The sequence below is a fragment of the Aythya marila genome (assembly GCF_965140915.1).
Source record: "Aythya marila genome assembly, chromosome: 5".
NCBI classification, from domain to species: domain Eukaryota; kingdom Metazoa; phylum Chordata; class Aves; order Anseriformes; family Anatidae; genus Aythya; species Aythya marila.
Window position 1 is genome coordinate 4,908,232 of NC_139046.1, and position 27,191 is coordinate 4,935,422.

Genomic DNA, 27,191 nt, shown 5'->3' on the forward strand with positions numbered 1-27,191 from the left:
CAGCACCGCACGGTCTGACGAAGCCCATCTTTCTCAGTCTTTGTTTCAAGGTTCCCTTGCGCCAGGGAGGTTTGGAAGCAATTACAATGGCTTTCTCAAACCTGTAATTTTTATATTTAGAGTTCAGATACTGATAGTAAGTATGACAAAGGAGCAATAAACCTTTAAGTAATTCAAAATATTGCAGTGCTCAGAGTAAGGTGGACTGAATAAGGAGCCAGGAAGATTTTTATGCAGACCGTGTTATCAGAAACATTTAAGGAGACTGCATTTATAAAGGAAATTCTTACAGCCAGTTATTAGTCAATAAGTGGAGCAGTTCATTGGCAGAGACACTGTAATACACAGCAGGCTGCTGCAGCTCTTAGGGAAAACACAATTAACTTGATAACAAAATTAAATATAGTAGAACTATAATAAGTGCGAGCAGCTTATAGTAAACCCAAAGGGAGTATTTAGAATTCAATCCATCAATCATCACAGCACGTAACCACCCCTGGACAACATTTCTGAAAACCTGTTTGCAATTTTATGCCTGCTCCAGTTGCTGTGCATTTGAATAAAGCTGATCTTTGATTTAACTGCTACAGCCCCTTAAACTTTAACGCAGAAATGCTACTTCGTGTACACCAGTTTGATATTCTCAATCTTCATATGTGTGTTAAGTGATGTAGCCTACAGCTTTACCACTGGACTGGATATTTAACAAGATTTGCACCAAAACGTGACTGTCTCCATCTATAAAATACAGATAGTGGCATTCCCTTCCATTATGAATTGACCAGAGCCCTAAGGCTGTTTAGCAGAAACATGCTGGTAGTGCTGCAGCCAAGTCTCCTTTTACTTAACCTAAAGCAATCAGGAGTAATGCCATGAACTTATTGAAGTTATCATGGTAAAACCTCAGCAGCAAAAAAGACTGTCTCCAGCCATTCTAAAGAAAATCATCAAGAATATTATTGCAGCTTCCAGGAAACAACCTGATGTAAAGAGTTGTTGCCTACCCTGTCTTACTATGATAATCACATTTAGGCTCCACAGTGGTGATTTGAAGTTACAACACGTCCACTCAACAAGCCAGCCTTCTTTGCAGCCATTCCTCACAGGACTTGTGTTCCAGACACACCACTAAGTCTAATAGAGCTGTGGCTTTCAAATGTTATGCTGATTTTCAGAAACAGCGCCTGGATCACTGACCACATCTTCTCAATGCTCCCCTACACGACAACATCGCCCACTCACTGCTGCTTTCACCTCCCCTGGGACTCCTGCCAGCTCAGCCATTCACAGCCCTGGCTAAACTGAAATTTTCCATGAGTTTCCCTGGAAAATATAATCTCTTCTTCCTCTTCAAGATAACATTACCCCAATTACCAAATTACCCCAAGTGGAAATCTCAAGACACTGGCAAGAGTTCATAAGACCACCTTGTACTTCTGAAGCTCTCCAGAGGCAGACAGCCCTGGCACGTGCTGGCTCCCTTACCCCTAAAACAGCAGAGAAACCTCAGCTCCTAGGAATTCACACCAGGATGGGGAGACCTCGAAGGACACAGGACCTCCAAAAATGCAGGGAGAGGCAGAAAGACAGAGCATGCACTTGGAAACAGAGGAGCACTGCCAGTGAAATGCTTGGTGCGAGCTTGGTTTGAGAAGCTGCCGCTGTCTGCCTCCCCAGTGAAGATGAAAACCAACTCCAGCTGGAGTGGAGCAGTGGACAAGGATTTTCTCCAGCCCACAGCTTTCCCTTCCCCAGGGGAGGCAGACAAGCAACAGCTCTTGTCCTCAAAAACTTCATGTTGTCCTCTCAACAGACTGCATCTGCCCCACGGAGCAGCAGCCCTGTGACCAGGTAAAGCACTAAGGCTGAAATTCCCCCAGCTGGAGCATTTTACACTCGGTCTCCACCCAAGGCAATTACAGAGAGATGTTAATCAGCATGCAGAACAGGGCAGCCTTTGAGGACTGTGTGATGAGAATTTGAGGGGCTGGAGTGAAAGCGCTTGCTCACACCATTTTGATTCCAGGCCTGCTTTTTTCCTTCAGAAATATCAATCTAAGGCTCAACTCCCAACGTTTTCCCTTCTAGGCCTATTCAGCCAGGAATCGCCAGAGACCACTAACCAGATCACCACCAAGGAAGGTGTACACGAAAGCCACTGTTAACTTCAGAAAACATGACATCAACTTTCATTTTGTTTCCACTCTCAGGAGCATTTATTCAAGGGTGTAGGCAGGATGGATTGGCACATCTGCCACGAGCAGTGAAGACAAGAGGACGGCCAACAACACAGAGCCTATTTACACCTGGTGATGGAGAAGTTTGTTACCTGGCTGTTACCAGAGTGCAGCTCAGGCGAGGTACCCGAGCAGAGCAGCCTTTCATGGTTAATAGCACTAGCAGCTTAATCACCGAGGAGCCCTGGGCCCTGCACATGAGACATTCTGATTTAAATAGCACGATCTGAGCCCTGCTGCCTGGCTGCAGAGACTTCCAGATGCCCTTCCTCTTGCTGCTGGCCATGAAGCTTGGAAGTGCCAGCAGAGATGATTCACATGCATGCGGGAGATGCGCTGCTTCAAACAGGCTTTGGATCAGTCCCTAAACACGCTTAGTTAAGCCAGCTATTTCATTAAGTCACCGTGCCAGCACATGCATGCATGGATCTTGACAGCTTAGGAGAAAGATATTAAATTTTGATGCGGAGCTGCAGCTTCATCAGTGGAGAGCCATCTGTAATATTTAGCAGTGCTGCCACGCTGCAGCTCCCCAGGAAAGCATTACATTACATGGGATCCCAAGACCAAAAGCTGCTCCCCCCTCGCCTTATTGCTCTTTTTGTTGATCATTGCTGGCAAGTTTGCATGTGCCTAGTGCAAAGTTCTCAACCCTGTACAGAAAAGAAAGTTAGAAGTGGGAAAAATCCCTCATTAAAAAGTTTATTTACTACTTATAGTGCATAAACCAGAATTTTTTTTTTTCATAGAAAATAGAGGCTGTCCAAAAATTCCCTGAGTAGGACAGAAAGCTGCATGGGTGTTTCATAGATACATCTACATAAGGTCACATTGCTGCTCACTGGCTTCAGAGAAAGCTTGTGCCTTGCTGCTCAGGACTTGGGGCTCTCCTGGTCCTGGGAGGGCTTCTGAAAGCAGCAGTTCCTGCACCCAGAGCATATCTGTGGAGAACTTCGGCTGCTTTCAGCCTTCGTGGTGATGGGCCTTGCTCTTGTGTCTGCAGGAACAGCTGGGACTCGTAACAGGAGAGAGGATGAGCTCAAATCAAAATTAAAAGATGTTCTTCCCCTGAGTTTTTTGTTTGTTTGTTTGTTTTATTTTTTTTAAGTTTGCAATACAGGGGGTGGAGAAAGTTGTCTTCTTTTGGTTTCTAAATATTTTTGGTGGGCCAAACAGCCAGCACGAAGACACATTGTCAGGCTTGAAATAGAGATTGGTTTGTGAAGAGCTTAAAAAGGGGAATTTGAAAATCCACCTTTATTAATCTGGAAACGGAGAGCTCAGCTGTAAGTCTTCTCCAGGGAGGACCAAGCACTGGCTATATCAGTCCTGAAGTCCTGCCTTTCTTCAAGCACCCTGCTCTTAACCAGCCACAGCTGAGGGCAGAACAATCTTTCCCTAAAACAACTGGGACAGTAACACCCAGCTGGGTCTCTGCTAGTGAGAATTGTGTCCTCTCCATCATAGCTGATGGAGCTGTGCTGGTTAATGAAGTGTGAAGGAGCCGAGGAGCCTTAGCTCTGGTGAACTTCAATTTTTTCTGAAAAAAGGCAGAAGTCCCTGGACACGTGTGGGAGGGCAACCAGGCAGCCGCCAGCTGGTGGCCATGCGACTTCTTGTGGCCAGACACAAGTGAGGTCTGTGCCCAGCCTGTGCCTGCAGCCCCTGCTGCATCTCCCTCCTGCCCAGGCAGCCTTCTGCAAGGAGCTGCAGGCAGAGCACATCCTCCTTCTGTCACAGTCCAGGGCAAAAATCCAATTGCCTTCAGAGAAGGAGCAAGAATATTTATTTTAAAGAATTAATATGCATGCTCTCAGGGCTTATCAGCTGTCAGAGCAGGGTGGGTCACAGCAGCGTTTGATCTATAAGGCTCTACCAGCGGACAGCATGTTCTTTATGGGCAGCCAGATGCCTCTTTTTGTCTGTGTCAAGCAGATCTTTGCACTTGCAGCCATTTTTTCTTCCCCTTTAAGGACTCTGTGCTTTTAAATAAAGCATTAAATTAATGATTCAGGCCCCAGAGTCACCCCCAGTGGAGAGATGTGCTGCAAGGGCAGTGTGAATGGCACCTGTGGCTGCCTCGAGCCATGGACGCTCTTTGCTGGTGTCCTGCAGCAGTGTCCCCATCCCAAACCAGAACCTCTCTGGGGGAACAACGGAGCAAAAAGGTCCAAAATGGGGGGCAGCTGATGGGTTGCCATCAAATGGTGGAGCTGAGGCTCTGTTTAACCACCAGGTAGATCTGTGTGCCAATGTGTCCACTCAGGGCTGAAGGGTTTTCCCTGTCATCCAGGCAAGAATTCCCCAGTTTCTCCTCCTGCAGAGGACAGCTGTGCCCACTGCCTCCCCATCACCTTGATGGGTCCCAGATCAGCCACATCCACAGCAGGGCTGGGATCCCCGGCCGGGAGCTGCTATGGAGCAAGGTGGAGAAACCAGGGGCAGATCCAAGCTCCCCCTCCCTAAGCAAGACCCAGCAAATCTGGAAGTCATGCTTTTGAGCAAAGAAAAGGGTCCCACTTGCCTTGAAGCAGTGGGATGATAGATTTTGTTCAGCCTCAATCTTTCCCCTGAAAAGCAGCTGGTAGGAGAGAGGAGCTGGGGGGAGCATCAGGCAGAGACATCACAGGCACGATCCTCCCAGCACTGGAACCACCACTTGCTGGGAGGGTTTTCCCGTGCAGCCTGTGATGTGCTGTTATACCACATGAAAAGGACAGAAAACGTCAAGTTTAGAGCGGCTTGGCTGTTTCCAGTGGATTAATGCTATTTTGGCTCCGAGGTGAAGCGTGGTGCCATTCCTTGGGCAGGTGCACCTCAACGTCCAGCCATGGGGCGTGCAGCACCTGCCTGCAGAGCTGCTCCAGGACATCACTGCAGGGCTACTGAAGTTACCCTCCGTCATTCACCGAGCCCCCTGATGTGTTGGAAGGAGTCTACAGAGAGCAAAAGCTGGAGACCTGAGCTTAGAGAGGGTCAATGCGGCTCACGCAGCATCCACAGCCACGTGAAGAACTGAATATTCGTTTCCTACATCCCAGGTCAGTCCCCAGCTTCCGAATCATCATCTCCGATGAAAAGGGCTTAAAAAGATCCATTGAACCTGGTCCTTTTGTCATCCTTTATCAGACAATCCCAGTTCAGCTTCCAGCTGCTCAGGACACCAGCACTTCAACAACTTCCATCTCATCAGGGGTATTATTTTAAAGGGCAGGATAATCAAAAGCCGCACACAGCTTTTCCTTGCAGCGTTTGAAAGAAAAGTCCCTTTAATCTGAGATATAACGCATCCTGATCAGGTACGGGGAAAAAAAAAAAAAAAAAAAAAAAAAAGAAAAGCCACAACAAAACAGATCAGAGAGATTTTGCTTCCATGTGGCTCCAAGATAAATCATCGTGCAGGGCACCAGGCAGTAATTGTAACTCCCCTTTGAGTTTTACAGAGCATCAGAGGTCTGCAAGGGCTGAGATTGCTCGATAGCTACTGCTCCTTCCAGGCTCCAATTACCCTCCTGGCTGCTTCCAGTATCAAAAGCAAAAAAATTGCTTTCTTCACGCTAAATGATCCACAGAGTGGAACCAGACAGGCAAAGGGACTTGGAGAAATTATTGTGGGCTCTGCCGTGCCCAAGTCTCATCTGTTGCTTCAGCTCCTCTCAGAGGAGGAAAGGCTGCGTGGGAGGTGTGGGACGGGAGGTGCTGCTCTCTGCACCTCTCGCTGTCCCTGATGAGCTGGACATGAGCTTCAGGCAAAAAGAAAGTTAATCTCTGCTCAGAGTGTTCGTTGGACACCTCAATATATCAGAGAAGAAGAAGCAAACCCTGGAGAAAAGCCATTCTGTCTCACAATGCTCTTTCCACTGAGGAGCAACGCCTGCCCTGCAGCAGTGACTGTCAGAGCTCCACGTGTGAGCCACTCTCCCTCCTAAAGAGGGGAAACTGAGGCACGAAGCTGGTGAAATGAATTTGCTGGAGCCTCTCCAGTATGTGAACAGCAGCCTGCAGTGCTCCCAGCCCGCTGCTCTCTGGGAAGCAGAGACAGCCCCTTGAAAACTCACCGTTCCCAAACTGGGTTCCCTCCTCCCGGGCAGAGCAGGACCTGCCAGGATGCTCAGCCTTGATCCAAATTGCTGTCAGGCATTGCTACTATCAAGGACACATCCTCTCTGTCTACTAAACCAACATACAATGAATCTGGGTGCAAGCTGGCTTGGCTTTTAGCCTCGCTTAACGTTAACTCCCCCCATACCAGTCGGCTGTGATGTTCTGGCCTCCAGGCACCTCGCACTAGCAGTGCCTCCTGCACACACACGGACACACAAATGTTTCCCAGCACCACCAAAAACACTGCTGCTCCATTCCGATGTCCTGGGTTTGGTGAGCCCAGACTTTGATTAATTGGTGGCATCAGGCAGCACGTGCAGTGTTCAAGTTCACTTGCAAAATCCAGGCAATCAGCAGCGTGGCTCAGTGCATTTTGCTTTGCTGGAAGGCAAATGGTAAATAGGAGGATGCTTTTCTTGTTTCCTTTCTCATGAAAGTCCATGCTCAGCCATCCAAAAATATATGTTACTTTTGGCTTAGAGTTTCCACTGCCTCATCTCCTTCCTACACACAAAGTGATCATTTCACTGTTTCAGGGCAATACCATGTATTTTTAATCCCAGTAAACTGACTGCAAAACAAATATCCAATTAAAAACTCATTTTAAATAGATACAGTACAGCTTGCACGCAGCCAAATCCCTTTACTACCCTTCAGTTTTTAATGCTATTAAACTAAATTCCTCAGTTTCAATTTTAGAGGGATGTCTTTAGCGCATCCACCAGCCTATCCACCACCACTGAGTATTTAGCAATTCTCTGCTTTGCTGGGTAGAAGGATGGACTTGGATTACTTCTACTAGTTTTTTTTTTTTTTTTATGTTTTATTTTGTTTTATTATTATTATATATATTTCACATTTATTTATTTACTTGTTTATTTTTCCATCCATGTGGCACCAGGGCCACCGCCTGTTCCACGGCCTTGTCCCACCCACAGAGCTCAGTGATGTGTCACAGTCGGACTCCCCAAGGTTACAGGGACAGTGATGGTGACACTCGTGTGACAGCACCTCCCAGGGTGTCACTACAGACAGAGCAGCTTTCTGCTTCCATGCGGGTGAAGCAAGGCTTTAAGCAGCTTCCTCTTCCTGTTCCAGTGTGTGGGGAAAAGGCATTTGCCTTTTAGCCTTATTATTTATTTGAGATATTTCTGGCCTATTTTGGTCACCTACTGGAATGTTGGTTGCCTTCAGCTTCTTGGGCTGTTCCTGGACATCCCCTCCAGCCTCCTGCATTGCTGGTTCTCCTGTCTCCATCCCTTCTCCCCTGACAGAGACAGCACCAGCACATCCTCACTGCCCCAGATTTGTCCTGTCCTCATTTCTCACTGTGCCTGCAGATCCAGCACCACTGATTTATGCACTGATATCCGCACCAGCACCTTCTCTGCAACTCATTTCCCACCTGCAGGCTCAGCCCCAGCCACTTCTGTGTCTGTGCACCTCATCCTGGGGGAGCCGCTCTGCCCCAGGAGCTCACCCCAAAGGTCCCTGTGCAGACAGCAGTGGTTGCTGCCTCATCCCAGTGCTGTGGGAAGCATGGCTGCTTCAGCAGCACACCGACAGGCCTGGTGTGACAGCATACGGATGTGCCATCCCCATCATTATTCCTCCCTTAGCACCCTTGGGCTGTAAATCAGCCTCATCCAGAAACCCATTTAGCACCTGAGTATATTACCCCCCCCCCGGTAGAGGAGATTAAATGTCATTCTTTAGATTAAGCTTGGCTTTAAAAACAATTACACTTGGCAAGGCAGGTTACAAAGTGCTTTTATCCTGCACTGCCTACAGACAAGCTTCACTTGCCTCTTACAGATAGGCTTGTTCCTTGAAGACAACGTCCGAACAGCCCTCAGCCACCAATTTTGATGTAGCCCACCCAAACACATGGGTCAGAGAAGCCAGAGACCTGCATGCCCACAGAAAAGTTTTATGTACCCAGCACAGCCTTCTCTCACCGGAGCCCTGACGTGATGCATTTTACTACAGTCAAGTTTCAGTCTGTATCCAAGTGAGATTTAACCTGGCTGGAGTGAAACAGAAAAGCAATCAGGCGGTGGATTGGAAAAGAATCATTTGCTACTTTTCAGTATTAAAAACACAAAATGTAAATAATCTAAAAAAAAATACATCAGAGGCCCTGAATTTGGCTAAGTGCACATAAATGCAGGGTAAGTCATAGAATCATAGAAAAAATAAGGTTGGAAAAGACCTTCAAGACCTTCATCTGGTCCAACCACCCCCCTACCACCAATGTCACCCCCTAAACCATGTCCCCAAGCACCACATCCAACCTTCCCTTGAACACCCCCAGGGACGGTGACTCCACCACCTCCCTGGGCAACCCGTCCCAACGCCTGCCTGCTCTTTCTGAGAAGAAATGTGTCCTAAATGTTTTAACTGTTGCAGAGTAGTGCTCTTTGTCCAATTCTTGGTTTTAATTGTTGAAGAGTAGGGGCATGACGTTCCATTTTTCCACTCACCATGAGACTGCCAGGACTTTTCAGCTATGATGGACAGAGGCTTGGCAACTCCATCAGCCCGTTCCCTCAGGACCCTGGGATTCATGTCATCAGGTCCCACAGACCTGTACCTGTTTAGATTCATCAGCTGGTCTCAAATGTGCTCTTCACTTACAGTGGGAGGGACTTTGATCCCCCAGCCTCCATCTATGAGTTCAGGGAAATGAAAGATGTGGGAAGCCCATCTACTGGTGCAGACGAAGGCAAAGAAGTTGCTGAGTACCTCAACCTTCTCCATACCTGTCATTGCCAATTACTCAGATACAGAAACTCATTCTTAATATAAGAAATTAGCCACCTATAATCACTTAAACACTTAGGCCCAGGCCCCCTGCTGCTGTATGGCTGAGGGGCCGGCCTGTTCCTTGTATCGCTGTGGTGCCAGTGATATCTCTGATACATGTCTGTGGGCCTCACACCGAGGAGGGCTGCTGCTCGCCTTGCTCTTTCTCTAGCCTTTCTCCTGCCTCAGAGGCTCTCAGAGGACCGAGTAGCTGAGCAAGTGATGGGCCAGCTGTAGGGGGGCCTCTTTTATAGGGCCAGGGGCAAAAGGTGGGGTGGTGGTGGCCACTGTGGCCTCAAAGAGCCTCTGTGATGCCCAACATGAGTGGCCCAAAGGAGGCTGTGCTGGGAGCAGCCTGGAAGATGCCCTCACGAGGAGGGTTGAGGGGGCTCACGGACCCTTTTCTGGGGCTGGCTCCTCCAGGCCCAGGCAAGGAAAAAGCAAAACCCATGGGCACAATCTCCAGAGGCAAATAAGTGAATGTTAAAGGGCATACCGACCAGTGGCAACAAAACTTAGAAAAATAACTAAAATAATAAAAATTCTAGTCAATCAATTATTCAAAATAAGGATTTTCAGCTTCCACGTTTCATGTATGATTAAACCCAGTAATAAATATTTTGACTGCAAAATCCCAGGTCTAAATTACACCCTGACCCTGGCAAATGATCTCATCATCTAGACTTTGCTTGTGTAATAGCAGCTGTTTTAATTTTCCTGCAGAAATTCGTGATTTATTTCTTAATTTACATGAATAGGGGCACATTTTTTGCATTGCTGTTGTTGTTGTTTTTAACCTTTTTTTTTTTTTTTTTTTTTTTTTTTTTTTACCATATTACCAATCTGTTCTCTGTTAAAGAAAAAATTGAAAAAATTGAAGTGCAGCAAAACTCTGTTAATATCAGCTTTTTCTTTGTAGCCCAATTCCGTTTTCTTTGCTTCAGGTGAAAATGAATTCATTAGCAACGATCCTCAATGACTGCAGCCCCTGCAGCTCCAGACATTTTGAATGAATGCAGTCCCATTCTGCATGTAAAACCTGGAAAATTCATCTTGAGTGAACTCCCACCTGTCAGTCCCTTTCCAAAACCCCTGGAAATATATTTTCCTGCCAAGCTCGTGGGCTCTGCTATGAGGATGCTGCAAGCAAAAGCTGTGAACACCCATGGAAAGGAGCCACCACGTTGGCCTGACCCAGCTCCCCCTGTATCTGTCCCCGAGCACTGAATTTGGAGGAAAACCAGCTCAGACCCAAACCCTTTCCTTGCAGACAGCGGCTGTGCTGTCCCCATACCCCTGGGAGAGCATCACGAGATGGGTTCACCAGCAGAGCAGGCAGGCGATGCCTTTTGCTTTGTCCTTCCAAAACACATGGATTTAAACACCCCCAGGCTGGGCTGTCCATGCTGTTCTGCATCAATCGTGGCCTCACAGCCGACCACATGCTCGTGATTGACTTAGACCCATTCCAGCGTGACCTTGGGCTTTGCTCAGCCCCGGGGAGCCCACACCAGCAGTGCAGGGGAGGTCCAGCTCGTCCCCTCCACCAGAGCACATATAACCTTGTTAACATGTTTTTTTCTGTGGCCTCAGAATGGCTCTACACATGGTTTTCGGGGGGGGGGGAGAAATAAGGGGGCTGTTTTAAAATGACCTGTCTCCTAAAATCCGTGGTTTGGCCAGCAGTCAGGGGCATTAGGAGGACACCTAATGGATAGACAGACAGAGGCTCACAGCAAGGCAGTGTGATCGCAGAGTCATTCCCTTAGGGAATAAACCTATAGGAAAAAAATAAATAAAAAAGAACATTGTCATTGTTTATCTTCTTTCGGCAGGTTTTGTTTTTTCATCGGAAAAAGTCAGCAATGCAGCAAACAGCTTCATGAATACACAGATTGCTTCTGGCAGCTACCAATTAACAAAGACTGGGCTGGTTCAATCCCCACGTGGACGTCTCCCTGGGAGTTTCTTGTTTTGTACAAACCATTTTTCATTACAGAAAATACACATGCTTCGCTCCACAAGTTCTCTCAAGCTTTTCTGATGCTTCTGCTCGGATGGCACATACATGGAGGTGCATGAGACTACATTCATCTGCAGTCAGACTGTGCTTCTCTGAGCCATTCACAGCACCTACATCTGAAACTCCAGGCTCAACCATACCATATCACTGAGGTTTTGAAAGATTTGTGCACTGACCTTTGTTCATGGGTCAAACCAGGCAGGAAAAAGTGTCCTGATATGGACAAAGAAACTTCTGGCTATATGTAAAGATCTACATCATACACATGTCAGTGTTGGGTCCCATTACAGCTACTGGAAATCCAGCCAGAGGAATTTGGGGTGTTACTCATTGTAGCCTAAAGCCGACACCTACCTCCAGGTAAACGCCCTACCCAAAACATCCCAGGCTGACACTCCTCAGTGTACCCTGCTGCAAGCCCAGCATTACACCTTGCATCAAACGTGGAAGAAGAAATGTAACATTTGGGTCTCCAAGCAATCACTTTACAGCTTTACCCGAGAGACAGAACATGCAATGAACCACAGATCAGGGAGACACGGTGCTTAAAGTCAGCTATGATGGACAGCTTTTTATTTTCCAATGTTTTAATTTAACAAAGTGCTACATTCCATAGTTACAGTATGAGGAGTTGGTCTCGTCTGAAATAGAAAACCACAAGAAAGCACGAGGACTGCTAATATCACTCTATGGAAGCAGTGCAGTCCAAAGGAGCCTCACCTAGGGTGAACATCTGGCCTTGGAGACACCTTTAAAAAACCAGCAGCTATGGGGTGCAGGACCACTTCAGGGCAAGATCTGCACCCCAGGCGGGCTGGTTCCTCCTGCTGGAGATGGGGCTGGACATGCTGAAGGGGTGGCGCAACGCCTACAACAAATTCTGGTTTGTGCTATCAGGAAATCCCAAACTGGGCATCTACAGGGAAACAGAGGCAAGTTGCTCATCTTGTGCCAAGTCAGGAGATGGTTATTGCTGCAGCACAGTCGGCGTTGCAGTTGTGCCTTGGTGCAGGGCTCACGCTGCATTAGGAGTGCCGTGACCCACCTCTGTGTTCAGCATCTCGTGGGTCGCCCAGCACGGAGCATGCAGGGCCAGAGGGCACTTCTCTGCTGATTTGCTTTGTACTCTATTTTTTTTCAAAAGATTCTGCTTGTTTGGCTGTTTATTTTAGAAATGCAGAGGTATAAATTAAACAGTAGTGCTTTATGAGACCAGAAGCTTCAGCTCCCACCTGAAATCCTCTCCCTGCCCCATCAGTAACCTGACAATTTCAGGCAAATGAATCTAACTCCAGGAACTGTGTATAGAATATTTTTAAGAGCCTGATCCAAAGTCTACTGGCCTTGGATAAGAGGAGAAAGAGCTGGGAGATGTTTGTGCTTTAAGGACCTGCAGAAATTTCACTGACGTCAGGGGCACTGCAGAAAACCCTGTTTGTGCTCCAAAAGCTCCTACATGTTCCACTGGCACCTGTGGCTGGTTTTGGCTGTCCCTCTTGCCTCCACTCCAAGGAGAACTGAACTGGAAGATGTGGGGAGCATCCAGGCTCTGGGGCAGATGCCTAACCAAAAGTAACTATTATAAACACCTGTACTTTAAATGGACATTGGCTGGGAGCTCTCTGCACTGCTGAGCTGCCCATAAAGTTGGCAAACAGAAAACTTGTGAGGGCAGCAGCTCCCAACCAAGGCACCATGCCCTTGGATAACAAACCTGGGAGCGATGCCATGGCACAGCAGTGTTCAGAGCCACAGCCAGGCCTGCGAGTGAAGCTGGACCATAAGCAAAGCTTTTGGGCAGCCCTCCCAGCCCACAAACTGGGCTCCAGCACAGACTGCAGAGCCAAGAGCTGTGCATTTGGCTGGACATCCCACTTAGCTCCAACTTGCCCACCCGTGGCACTGCTGATGTCCAGCATCACGGCCCCCCACGCCATGTCCTCGCTCTCAGAGACACCAGGACAGCCGGCCAATGCACCCAGACACCACCTTTGTCCCTCTGACAGACAGCACTGCCTTTAATTTCAATTTGTTACGTTGGGGAGGGAGAAGAGAGAGAGTGAAACTGATTGCCACTGTGGAAAGTTAGCGTTCCCCGAGCTGAGGATTTATTAGCACAACGAAAGGCCGCGGTGCCTCCCCAGCAGCCTTTCCCATCCATCAGTTTGACAACCCGCCCAAAGAGCTCTGCCAGGGCTGCGGTGTTTGCATTCAGATCAGTGCCTCACTCAGCCATCCCTCCTCCTCGCTGGCCAGGAGCCGGGCGTCTTGTCGGCCACGAACGCAACATGTGCGGTTATCACAAGCCTCACACATGTTACCCTTAGCAGGAAAGTGAGAGGAGGCCGCCCTTCACAGGCTGCTGCTGCACCAAGCTGATCCCCAGCTATTCAGATCTCAGGGGTGCTATTTGGCAGCATTACCAGCAGCTTCTCTTTCCCAGCATTTAGCTCAGGTCTCTCCTTCAGGCACGCAGAGGCCTCGGCCCGCCCAGCTCCATGACAGACCCCCTCACGCAGGCAGGGCAGTGCCCATAGCCACCATGCACCGTCCCAGGCTGCCAGGCCATGCTCCTCAAAGCACCTTGCAGCCGCCTACGTGGTCTTGTCTGCTTGGTGCTGTACCTCAGGAGCTTTTCTGGAGGTGATCTCAAGCAGAGTGGAAGGGAGGACCAGTTGCTCCACCTCACAACCTCTGTCAGGGACATGTCATCAAAGAGCCCAAGGGAAAATGTTTCCTGGTTCCCCAAACCCCAGCTGCCAAGATGGGACAACAAGCAATGCTAACTGGGCTGTTAACACCTCCCAACCATCTCCAGGCTCTAAGAGATTGAGAAATGAGAAGGAACAAGGAGAGATCAGTCCAGAAGGAAAGCTGTTAGCCTGGACCTGTGATAGAAGAGGTTTCAGCTTTGGACTGGGGCACTTGGACTGAACGGTGGGCTGCCAGTCAGCGGCTGTCGGGAGATCTGGGCTTCTTTTTGCAAGGCAAAATCCTGCTGATGAATTTTCAGGAATGAGAAGGGAGAGAGGAGAAGGGAGCCCTGGCTGGGAGAGCCTGTCCTAGAGGGACAGGGGAATGGAGACAGCTCGGTGTGCTGAGGGACAGCTTTGTCCTCTGCCTCCCCCAACCTGCTCCCCACACACTCAGTGGGATGGACGTGAGGGCCTCGCATACCTCCTGGGCTGGAAGACTAGCATTGGTAGCAGCATTTGGAATATAGGCTGTCCTACTTGGCCTTCTCACTGGATGTGAGGAGAAGACCTACAGGAAAGGCCCTGGGCTCTGAAGAGTGTTGCTTGTCTAGAGCCGAACATCCATCTGATGACTTAATGCCCACGAGACCCTGACCCTCTGAAGAGAGAAGTGAGCTTCAGGCTCTTCTGGTCTGGTCTTCTGAGTGTTGTCTCTACCACCCAAACCCACAAGACGTTTGCTTACCCTCACCTACATCTATCTTTGCAACCTGACAGGCCTCTTCCCATTTACAAAGGATGAAGCCCTGCGTGGGTGCTCCTCAGACACACTTCCACCTCCTCAAAGACTCGGCGGGACTTGTCTCGGCACACATGCTGGCTGACCTTTTTTCTTTAATCAAGTCTCCTCTGGTGACAGCCGCTGTTCCTTGTGTGAAGGATGGTTCCCCACAGAACAGTGATTTCCACCTTGGAAACATGAATATTTTGCATAAATGTAAGATTAAAGAGTCATTGCACAACCGGCAAGAGAGCGAAAGAAATGCAGCCCTTTGTTTTTAGCTATTTTGACTATGCAAAGCACCATTACCTTCCCCTGCCCTGTTCCTGGAAGGCCAGGCAATGGCTGTCCCCCTCTGCACCCTGGTGCCAGCAGCACGGAGGCTCACCCCGTGCTTCACCTCCGCAGCCCTCTGCAGCCGTCCATCCTACAGCTTCATCTCTTCCCCCAACTTCGCACCTCAACCAGATCCTCCAGCCAGGGCAGCCGCTGCTTTCCAACTATCCCCCCATCAGCCGTGAGTCCCTCAGCACCTCAGCCACCTTCAGTGCCTTCCTGCTTTTGGTGGCACGAAGACAAGACCCACCAGCTCTCTCAGAGGTTTCACAAAGCTTTCAGGGGCTGAAAACGCAACTCGCAGTTGGGAAAGGAGGCAGACGCTCCGCTTCCACCGCTGTGTGAACGCAGCCTTGGGTTAGGGGTGAAGCAATCACTAGTACCTACAAACAGGGGGCAGAGGCTGAGGCAACCTCTGCCCCGTCTTTCCTTTTACCTACCTGCACACTGAACAAAAGCTAAGAGATCCATGCAAGACTACCCGTCAGTACGTGAGCGCTGGTATTTATTGTGCTGTAACAGACAGTGCTGGTTGAAAATGGACTAAGATTTTTGTCGTGAATCAAGTGTTGAGGCCATTCCCGTGTGTTTCCAAGAAGCGTGGAGCAGAGCTGAAGGGAGGGCTTGTAAAAGAAGGGGCGGGAATCAGGGAACAGAGCGTAGAAATGTGCTTCAAACTGTATCGACAACACGGTACTTGGGCACTTCTCAGGTGATGAGGGATACAGTTCAAGTGGATAACTCATTAATTAAGCAGAGCAGCTAATCTCAGCACTAATGAACTCTAGCTCAGGTAATGTAACATTTAAAATTAACAAATTGGACAGAAGTCATTCACAGCAAAGATTTCCATTCCCAGGTTAGGTGAGAGCAATTGTTATGATTAGATTACTGCCAGCCAAAGACCGAAATAGTACACCGGGGTAATAGGAGAATAATCATCCGTATAGATCAGCTCCCGCTGTAACAAGATGCGCTGTGGATCTGAATGAGGCGCCGGGTGCGAATGTGAAATCTCACTACGGTACCAAAACAAACATCACTGCGTGGTGCACGTAGAGCATAGCATGCCTGGTTCGCCGGGGTGGTACCAACCACTGCTCGGTGTTCGGGGTGGCTGAGAGCAGCGATGCAGCAGAAAGTCCTTCCTTCTTTTCCTCCCCCTCCCTCCTTTTAAAAGTCACTGGATATCACAAGGGCACTGCAGTTCGATTCAAAATTCGTCTTCGGAGCTGTCGGCTAAGAGCATTACTCGGTCTTGCATGCTGTTAAATTCCCTCTGCTAGGGGAAGAAAAGAAACATTAAAGAGCTCAATATGCAAACTGAAATGAGCAGTGTCTGGATCCCTCCCCCAGTACTCCAAGTGAGAAGTCCAGTGCACTTCAACCCAGAGAAACCACTCTCCATAACCAGTTGGCTCTTACATTACAACCGAAAGTTAACTGGAGAGTGGTGGGAACAGGTCGGTGGTTTTTGTTTGCAGTTGCTCTACCTTTCTTTTATGCCTCTTCGAGCCATTTCTCCTCCGGCGATTCATAATCTTAATGCTGTAGAGTGCTCCGAGGATGAAGAGGGCTCCAGCTATCCCGACTCCTACAGGAACCAGCATCCCCGACATGTATCCTGCCTGTGTTGGAAAGAAATAAGCAGAGCAACAATCACAACAGCATCCTTTCAGAGGTATTTTCCACCAATCCAGGTGGAAAATATGGTTGGACCTGCTGATCTTGGAGGTCTTTTCCAACCTTAATGATTCTATGACTGCAACACAACCCTACGCTTTCATCAGACTTTACTGTATTTGTGTCCTTCTTCCACCCGCATAGGATGGGATCTACTCCCAGGATTCCAAAAAAAGCCTCAAACCAGCCCCACTGCAGGACCTGGATGGCTACCACAACTGCTCACTCATGCTCAGCTTTTTCTAGCAAATACTTCTTTCCAACAGCTGAGAGCTCAGCATTTGCCCCCTTTGGCATGGAGCTGTGAGTGCCGGGGTGACGTGTCTGCAGATACACTTAGCAGTGTCTTCCTGGCCAGCTCTTATTGCTAGAACTTGCCTAACCACAACCAAACTGCTAAATATACCCTGAGATTTATGGAGCTTCCATGCTCCCCAGAGATACCTTTCATGGGAGAGTGAGTGCTCCAGGACCTGCCGGAGCCCCCTTGGCTTCATACTCAAAATCTGTGAACCAAACACCTTTGTTTTGCATGGGAAGGGGTCACTTTGAGCAGGACAAGGCTGTGGGGGGGCACTCATGCCTGCAGCTGGTCTTGTCGCAGAGCAGATGCAAATCAGCCTTAATGCAGTAGTTATGATCCATACGTTTGCATTGCCAAGAGTTTAAAATGTCAATAAATATATACATAGCACAAATAATTTGTAAACATTTAAAATCCTTCCAAAAATATCCCCACGTGATCATTACTTTACTGTTTAAGTGAAAATTAAGCCAAGCTCTAAAGTGCCAAATTGCTCAGTGCTGCCTTCATTCACGCTGCAGCAGCGGCGTTCTCGGAGGCTTTACCCTTCTCCTCCTACACACCCCAAATCAGATTTTACACCTGCCGAGGGACAGATGCGCGATCCAGAGGATTACCAGGCACCTCTTAGCAAGACTCAGTCCAGTGCTCGCAACCGTGTTCATCTGCATTCCCAAACTGCAAGACGACCTAACAACACATGCTGATGCTGTAATTGCTTTTCTTCCATAATCCGCTGAGTGGGAAAAACAAAGGCAGGCAGTGCGTGCTGCCCTGGCTTCACAGGCTTATCTGGAGAATGAAAATACCTGCTCTCACCTGGGACAGACACAGATGAAAACAAGGGCTGTTCTGCCTTCACAAACCCCTCCAGAGCTCGGCTCTTTAAATAGTAACATCTTTGTGCCTGCACTGCAAAGCTGGAGGGCTCAGGCCTTCGGCTGCATCCCGCAGCTTCCCCGCGATGCTGGGGGGAGCTGTGTGTGGCACCCCAGTCCCCAAAAAGGAGGTTAGGGAGAACACAGCTAAAAGGTTGCATCTCTGTGAGGCAATTAAGGTGCCTTAATTGGGTGACCTAATTAGCGCAGCGTGGGTTGTGCTATTTCTGGAACTTTGCTGCTGGCACAGGCGGTGAGGGAAGGCTGGCAGTGCCTTTTTAGCTGCTGCCCAGTTGAGTTTCCATACCAGAAATTGCTGCTTTTAACACGGTGAATTCTCCTGTCTGCCTGTGAGCCCTTCCCAAGCCTGGCCGGCAGATGCCCCTTTTGCAGCATTTCCCCCACAGCTGGGCCATTGGTTTATACCCCAAATGCCTGCGATGTGAGCCAGGTGCAGGGCCCGTCCTCCCAGCCCTTTCGCGTCATGTAGCCCAAGCTGTGAGGGCTTTTGCACTTGCTTGATACAAAATCTCATTTCACAGGCAGCTCCAAAGCCATTTTTTTTACCCCTTGCCCATGGGGAAGAGAACATTTCTTTACAGACCCTAGGGATGCTTTTAGGATCCCCAATCCATCACCATAACCTTCCTGGCTTTGCTGGACATTGAGATAACAGCAATAGAGGACTTCAGAGGAACCTCATGTCCTTTATTTTCTATTCCCAAGACAACATTTGCACAGCGTTTTCAGGGGACAGGACATATTTATCAGCTCACTGCCCCGTGCTCCTGGTCCCACACTGACCACACCGTCCCCTCTCAACAAGGAAGATGAGGAATCGGGGTGAGCAGGCTAATCTGTGAGTGATGTGAGTAGGTTTTGTTGGGCTTTTGTAAGAGAAAAACATGATTAAGGAAAATGAGCAAGGTGAAAGATCTGCCTCCGGGTGTCTGCCGTACCCTACAGGAGGGAGATATCTCTCTGGTCAGAGGACACTAACAGATCCCTGGTTATACCAACAGTGCAAAAGGTTCAGGCCCTACAGAACAACTCTTCTGGTGAGTGGAACATGCACCCAGCTCATGGGGAAGGAAAGAGGTGACCAAAAAGATGCCAAAAGGGACGAAGTGAAAGCTCTGGCTTCAGTGAGAAGATGCCCGATGTCCCCAAGCCTGTGTGGTGCCGGCCATGTAGGCCCGAAGTGAGCGGGTGACGCGCATGCAGGCTGCATGCACCCCGTCTTGGTGTCTGCTTGTTACCTTCACCAGGAAAACCATTCTCTGTCCTTTCAACGTTCGCTCTGGCTGAATCCCAGGCCAAGATGCTCTGCTTTGAGCAAAGATGGTGCTAGACATGCCTCCTTCCTATTGCAGGCAGAAAACCAACTCAACAAGGGCTGGGCAGAAACCCTCCTCAACCCTTCCACTCCCCAGTCCTGGAAACAGATGCCCAGAGCCCTGCTCTCTTTTCAGACTTGGTGCTGCTGAAATTTTTTGGGGGTGACACTGGAGGTCTTTGCTTGCTGGGTGACAATCTGCTCAAACTTAGCCGTGTGTTTTCAGGGGCTGAAGTTTCCTATCGAGTCATCATTCCTTGAGTTTGTTGGTTTTTTTTCTATATTAACTCTGGTCCTATTCAAGAGTTTCTAAGCCCTGCTGAATTACAAAATGTTCTTGTCTAGAAACACTCCTGTCACCTCATTTCTAGCTTCACTGCTTTGCCATCGTCAACATAGCATTTGGAAGGTTTCACAACCATTTCAAAATGTTAATATTTGCCCTAGGGTAGCAGAGCCTGAAAATCTATCAGAGACTGTGCCTGGTACAAGTCCTGATTCCACGTACCACCGCTCTGTAATGTCAGGGAGAAAAGATCAGGAGCTGGTATCTTTTCAGTCTTCCTGTGTTCACTTTTGTCCTTCCAGGAGTTTGCAGCTCCTCCTGCATGAGGGCAGGAGACCCAGCGGCAATGCACAGCCAAGACTTGGGCTTAAAGAAAAGGGATGGGGGCAAATTAGAGGGCAATAAAAAATGTAACTTGGGTAGTGCAAAGAGAAGGTGACTTTCTGGTGCAGAGAGGTCCCTCAAACACCCCTGTCCCCTGTCCTGCTCCTAGCTACTACTCATCAGGGATGTGCTGTGGATTTACACCAATACACGCAGCAGCAGCATCTGGTTCATTGTCTCCCAGAGAAAATGTTAAGCCCCTTCTCAATCATCTTTGTAGAGATAATGAACTGTGCTGGCAAGAGCTTATTTATTCCTGCAAGTGAAAATGGCTTTGCTTTTAAAGTCATTGAGAGAAACATTGAGCCTCTTACCTTATCTTTCAGCTTCTCCATCCAGCTTCTCACTGAAAAATAAGACAAAAAAGCTGTAATCATGTTACTTATATTAATTAGTAACAAATGATAATGAAAGCATTGAAATAGACACTAATTAACTTGACAAGCTGATAACATTTTTCATTAGATTTCCTCTTTTGTTCATAAAAAAGAGCAAATGCAGCAAATCAACAAGAGAAACTCTTTATGTGAGTTGGCAGGCAAGAAGCTTGCTTCTGCCTGTGCAGTTCACATCTTCGGAGTGATTAAAAGAGGAATCGGGATCCAGGAAACGGGATTTCAGGTTGGGGGTTTCCAACCAGTACTTCCCATACACACACTGGGATGGTTAATAAGGACATCACTTTATGGCATGGCCAGCCCCTTCACTGGCCAGCTCTATGTAGATATTGCTCTCTCTGTTAGGCATAAGCCTGTAGAAATGCCTAAAATAAGTATTATTCCCTGTTTTTTATTCCCTTCCTCTTCTGGAAGCAGCGACTGCCTGCTTGGGGAAGTCACCAGGTAACACCTGAGGACTGGGAGAGCACTGGAGGTGCTACGCTACTAAATCAAGGAAAAAATGTGCTGCCATCACGGAGACTTTCAGCTCTAACAGTCAGTTTGAGACCCGTGAAATATGGTACCCGAGAATTAAACGCCTTTAATGGCATCTACTTGGGGATGAAATATTAAACTGATCTCAGAGAACTGCAGGCGCTTGGCAGTGATTCCAGCAGCAGCTCTGCATTTGCCTGCACAGCACGGAAGGCCAAATGCTCAGTATTTAAGATACCAGCTCTTGTTTCAAGCAAAGAGCTGAGGGTATCAGGGCTCAGCAACTGTGCTTTAAGCCCTAAGGAAGGATCCTCGGTGCTCCAGGAGGACATTGCTACAGGCACAAGGGGGATCTCGGCTGCACCAATGTCTTTCTGAGGGTTATTTCTCCCAGGGTACATCAGATCCCAAACGTCACACGCTGTTTATGGCTGGAGACCCATTTCCAAGCTTGCTTTCTTACAGAAACTCTCTTCAGAGCTTTTGTTAGCAGCGTTGGAGCCTGCCTGTTGGTGTGCCACTCAGGGTAGCCATCCTTCTGCCGTGACAGCACGGCTGTGAGGGTGCAGCTCCAAGGCCGTCAGCAAATTACCTTTTTATGTCTCTGACACAATATTGAGCAGCACAGCCGTAAGGAAGTAATAAGACTCGGCCCAGACATCAGCACCACTGAACCAAACCATGAATTCGAACAAGTTTGAAGGAATTTGAACGCTCCCTTTTTTAACTGTCAGTAGCTTGACACTTTCCAACCAGAGGATCCTAAATTATCTAGAGGTGAAAAAAAAGCGTGAAACAGGCAGAGGAGCATACACACAAAGTCACCTAGCTCTGAAGGTAACTAAGGGAAAAAAAAAAAAACTACCAAGGAGACATACTTGGACACCCACAGCACTAGAAGAGGACAAGTGGACTTATCTGACCAACTCTTCCTACCAGTTGTCCTGACTTGCATGGACTAACCCATGGTGCCACAAATACCCCAAACCAAAGGAAACCATCCCAAAACTCTTACCAAAGAGCCTTCTGATGACTCTCCTTTTTTAACGATGCTGTTGTGCTGTATTCCAGGCTCCTGGGAGCAGCGACAGTGACTCAGAGGCACACAGCAACAACCACAGCTTCAAAACTGCACCGCATGTTCGGAAGCTCCTGGCTGATGTCCTCCATGCACACGTATGGACAGCTACACGTGTACCCTTGGTGTGTGCACAGAGCCACCTAAAGCTGCCACGATGCCCACCCGGACCCAGCTCAAGCTAAGCACAAAGCCTGTTTTTGTGCCTTTCACCGTAACTGTGTCAGATCCGTGATCTCATCAGCAGCCCTCCTGCTTTCTCGTAGCTGAACAACAACAGAGCCTCTAAAGCAGCAATTAGCTCCGAGTATTTCTGACAGTTCACGTGTAGGGCTGCTATTTCCACCAGGGGATGATCTAATGACACTCTACTCCTTGCTTTCACCAAACGCAAGCTCTGGCTTCATTCCCTCTGCTCCACAGAACAACAGCAGCACATCTGTTGGGACTGACGGATGCTACGGTACGAACCCAAACTTGCTATTTATACAATTGCTTATTATTAAAACCAACCTCCTTTTCAGCAGGGTAGAGCACGTGTCAGATGCCTTCGGGAATCAGCCTAAAGCACCGGGCTGGCTGGCTGGATCTTGTGACAAGTCAGTGAGCATTACATTGAGCACGTTACAAACACTCGCAGCGCTACCAAAGCACAGAATTGTTTTAACACCTTTGAGGAAATGACAAAGCACGGTGCCATTAAAACCGAGCACTTTTTGTTCCAATTATTCCCATACATGAGGACGCTAAGTGTGGGGAGGAAATAAGGCGCTTTTTCAAGTTAGGCTTGATATCTATGCTAAATGGCTACCATCAGTTAAATCTGGACTGCAGCCTCTCATTAGGGATAATTATACATAATTAATATTCTGAACTTAGCCTTGGAAGAGGAACACTGCGGATGGCATCATCTCAGAGAAACAAAACACTCTCCAAGAACACCAAGAGACTTGCCAATGAGGCCAGGCAAATAATCAGTAACAATACTCCATTCCATGTGTTTTTCATCACCCCCCCTTTTTTTTTTTCCTTCCCCAGACACTGAATGTCCTGAACAAATGGCAACAGCCTCAGGGTGTGAAATTACTAACATGGGCCTGCAGTGCCAGCCCTATCCCGTGGCATTTTAAGGATCATGATCAGTACAAACTGTCTCAGCTGAATTTTGAGCCCTGGGTTTCACAGGGAGTTGAATTAGACCAGTGTGGAGCCCTTCTGAAAACGACATGCATAATCTGACCTTTTCTCAGTGATTTATATAATGTCTGCATCTCTGTGAATGAATTTTAAATAACGTACAGCTTCAGATCACCGACAAAGGTAATCTGAGTAAAAAAAAAAAGTCTGAGCAGTGAGCTGCACAGGGGGTGAAATGCCTGTGCCAAACACAGAGCACGTCTGGAACTGGCATCAGAGCAGCCTGGGATGAGTTCAAACAGTTGCACGGGGCTATTTTTATTCATTTTTACCCCTCAAAAGCCTGCAGACAGCTATTAAGAAGCCACGGTGCCAACAGCAGGGAAGTTATGCTCACTAAATGAGGTCCAACAACTCCTTTCACCCCTGGACTTTAAGATGCTACAAATCCAAACCAGCCCTTGCAGGAGATGGCTCTGGTTTCTGCATCAGAAACCCAAAGGTCCAGGTGGCCCGGGGTGAGTTTCTCTGCTCTAGTACACATCTTCTAGCCATCCTTCAGCAAGTGGCCTGCAGCAGGACATCTCAGGTAAATGCACCACACCTCACCCATCAGCTACTAGCACCTCTTCCCACCTCATCCCCTGTCTTGACTCCCTGGAGGGGGCTGCAGCTCCTTGTGCCTCACCTGCACCTCCGGGGCTTCCTCCCACTGATTTAAGCTGTGGTTTCAGAGGAAAAAACGAGCAGTTTAAGACTACAGATTATTCACCTTCAGGATATTTCTGAGTGTGCGTTACCGTCCCTCAACTTCCCTCTGCATCCCACAGCTTTGCCTCCCCTGTAAGCAGTGTATTAGTGAGCTTAACCAAACTACTCATATAAATAAATATAAATATAAAATATAAATATATAAAGAGTGTGATCAGATATAATTTACAACAAAGCATCATAGAGGGAGAGGTCTGGAAGCTGCTTGCAAGTTCAGCTGCAAAGGTCCTCCAGCAGCGAAGAATTTGCATGATTCACTTCAAGCAAAAATCCAGTATTTGTCACTTCTGACTGAAAAAAAATAAAATTGGTTTAGTATGACAGAACATATTCACTGCAAGTCTCAACCACAGCCTGATGCTTTCCTCCCAGGGAAGAGCCTGACCTGGCGGTGCTGTGCCCTGGGATCTCTGAGCACCCTCACCTGACAGCCCTGCAGAGCAGAGCCCTGCAAGAAGGGGCCTTGTTCCACATAACTTGTTCCAACCCAAAAGGAGAGAGGATGTCCAAAAGGAGATGGGAGATCTGGGAAAAACACACAAAACGCGTCCTCTGCAGTGACTCCTGTGGCTTTCCCACCATGGAAAAAAGTGGGTCCATCGGTACAGCTAATAGCTGGGCTCTCCTTCCCTCAATCTTATGGGTGGCCTTTGTTCACAAACTCACTTCTTGCTGCTATTCAGAGGACTGCTCACCTTCAAATATGTTCTTCTCTGTTGGTCAGGCCTTCTGAACCTCAGACCCGAAGGCTGCAGGGTGCCAGGGCCAGGCTCTGGGTTTCCACCCACTGTAACACACTGCCAGACCTCACCAGAGCCTTTTTCTGCTTCCCTCACCGCTGCCCGCAGAAATCAGGAGCACAAGGCCTCCGGGCTGCATGCTTTGTCAACTTGTAGTAATCCTCGCTGCCTAATTATCCACTCCAACGCAATGATAAGGCTGCTTAATGATGCTGTTCATTCATTCATTCCCTCCCCTCTCCAGATAAGAAAATGCAAAAACTGCACCTTCTGGTGATGACTGCGATCAATAATTTGTGCCCTCACACCACCAGTTCCAGCTCTCCCTTCCTCTCTTGCAGGCCCTGCTATTTTATCTTGTCACTTTAGCTTCCATTTTATCAGCTTGTTTTATTCATACTCCTTTTTTTAATCATCTAAAGCGACTCTGTTTTTCCACGACAAAGCAGCACATTATCCCTCTGCCCGGCACACCTCGCTGCGTTTTCAGATCCAGAGTTTACATTTTCATCCCAGAACTGCGTGGTGATTCTGATCTGCACATCCAGCACCTTCTCTTTCAACGATTTTCCATCGTGACCACAGAGACCAGTCCTGAAAATGTGGCACTCGAGTTCCTACATGTGCCCCAAAGGGCAGCGAAAAGGCCTGAGGAACGCCTGCATGGCTTACAACAAAATTCGGACCTGACAATTACATCTGTACCTCCTCAGATGCAACAGGCTGGGAGACCTGCACAAAGTTTAATTCTGAGACATCAGAAAATATCAGCCACTTGTATTCTGTCAGGGCATGAAACAATTTTGCTCCAACAGCTCCCGGTAATTGCTTTCACCTCTGTCTGAAGACAGAGCGCGGGCCTCCCTCCCTCACCCAGCTCTTTTTTATCAGCTCACAACCCAGGTAAGACATCTCAGAACAAGACCCCCACTGCAGCAGATGCTGTAGAGAACAAAACGACCAGCTTGGCGTGTTTGCAAGGACGTGGGCATTTTAAATATGTACCGGTGTGCGTCACTGCAGGGGAGGAATTCACTGCGCCCTGCAGCCGAAGCAGCTCAGCACAACTCTACCAGCACTTTTTTCTCTAAAACAAATGTATTCACCTGTTCCAGGTCTGCTCATCACCCTGCTCTTCCTCATCACCAAATGGCTGGGGTTTGGTGTTGCTCCCAGCCAGGGCTAAGAACGGGTGGTGGGGAGAAGGAGCAAACCTTGTCCTTAACCTTAAGACTTTGCTACCACCCTGGCAAAATAGCTGGCTCATCTGCGGTGAGAAATGGGATGTTACAGTCCTCTAAAGAACCTGCAACACCTCCGTGGCATGCGCCAGAGCCAGCAGCTTGCTGTAGGGAGCTCTCCTCCTCCCTCCCTGACATACCCAGAGGCACACACAAACCCCAAGCTCCGCACCTCGTTCCTGTGCAGGAAGTATAAAAATAAAGAAAAGATTGATTGCTTTAAATCAGTCTGGAGACACCAGGCAATCTGTCCTATTACCTTACAGACTTCATCTCTTTCAGGTAAAACTTTCTGCTAAATGAGGCTACAGAGAACAATTTTGCAAAAATGCTCCGTGCTTCGTCTGCTCAGCTCTGACAACTTAATGGCACAAGACTGCACCAGCTCCTTTTCCTTAGGAAACACAAAGACCAATTTACTTACTAGCACAAATAAATAATACAGAAAATGGCATTTTGCTGGGAGGCAGCATATTTTTAATTCCGGAAGAAAAACTATTTCTACTTGATGGGAAATTTGATGAATGCATTTCTCTCCATGCCCGATTTAAAAAGACTTGAAAGGCAGACAATCAAAGAGTCAAATCAACAGTTATCATTTATTTTTTTCTGGAAAAAAAAATAAACTTCTGCCAGGCAAACTTTGAATTGACCAAGGTAACTTTCACAGTTCCCATGCAACAGTCTGTTTTTGCAAAGTAAAACTGAATGTCAGGTGGCTGTGATGGGGGGAGCGAAAAAGCCAGAGATGCTGCAGCTGGAGAGAGCCCCACGCATCTTCCCTCTGCTCTCACAGCATCCCTCTGCTACTGCGGGACAGCAGCAGAACAGGCACTGTTATTGGGCTGAGTACCTTCAAAACCTCCAGCTGAGGCCACGTGTTCCTCCTGTCTACGGAGAGGAGAGGTCTTTTGGCCATGCTGCTCCTCATTCCACCCGTTCACTTCAGCCTTCTCAAAATGCAAGCCACATAAACTCCCATGTCTTCCTCACACGTCCTTATCTATCTTAAAGGATGAGCAGTTAAACAACAAAATTTCTCTGTACCTCAGTTTAAGTCTCATACTCACCAGGTCCCGAAAAAAAATCTTGGCTTGTTTTTTTTTTTCCTTCCTTTTAGAGCCAATGTACTTTTCAAAATCATTTTTCCTGGGGACGCTGTATGAGTGATCTGCCCGCAGCAAGCAATACTGAAATGGGGTACTTTCCATTTTTGTATTTAAGACAGAGGATGTATTTTTCTTATTTTGGCTGGAAAGATGCAGCGCTTGTCATGAAATGACATAAAGATCAATAAAGTACTAAATGGCTGGAAATAAAAATGATGGAGTTGACTTTCAAAGGAAAAAATAGATATCGAACCCTGTTTTCAGCAAACAATTATTCTAGTAATTAAACCACAAAGCCCTGAGCATCGATTAGATGCTCGAAATAAAATCTGATTATCTCAGAGACTCATGTTCATGCAAATACTACGGAACATCAGCAGACCGAGC

At 48.0% G+C, this 27,191-nt stretch overlaps 1 protein-coding gene across 1 annotated transcript in view; it reads right to left on the reverse strand.

Annotated features, from left to right (window-relative positions):
• Positions 1 to 16,195: 16,195 nt before the first annotated feature.
• The window catches only part of ARMH4 (armadillo like helical domain containing 4), a gene marked incomplete at both ends in the record, with an annotated part of 46,563 nt that continues 35,567 nt past the window's right edge, over positions 16,196 to 27,191 (reverse strand). Inside the window, 4 exons of the mRNA XM_082760828.1 lie at positions 16,196 to 16,264; positions 16,476 to 16,610; positions 19,107 to 19,211; positions 20,168 to 20,199. Of these exons, the coding sequence (XP_082616954.1) occupies positions 16,196 to 16,264; positions 16,476 to 16,610; positions 19,107 to 19,211; positions 20,168 to 20,199 (341 nt within the window). The remainder of the gene's footprint in view (positions 16,265 to 16,475; positions 16,611 to 19,106; positions 19,212 to 20,167; positions 20,200 to 27,191) is intronic.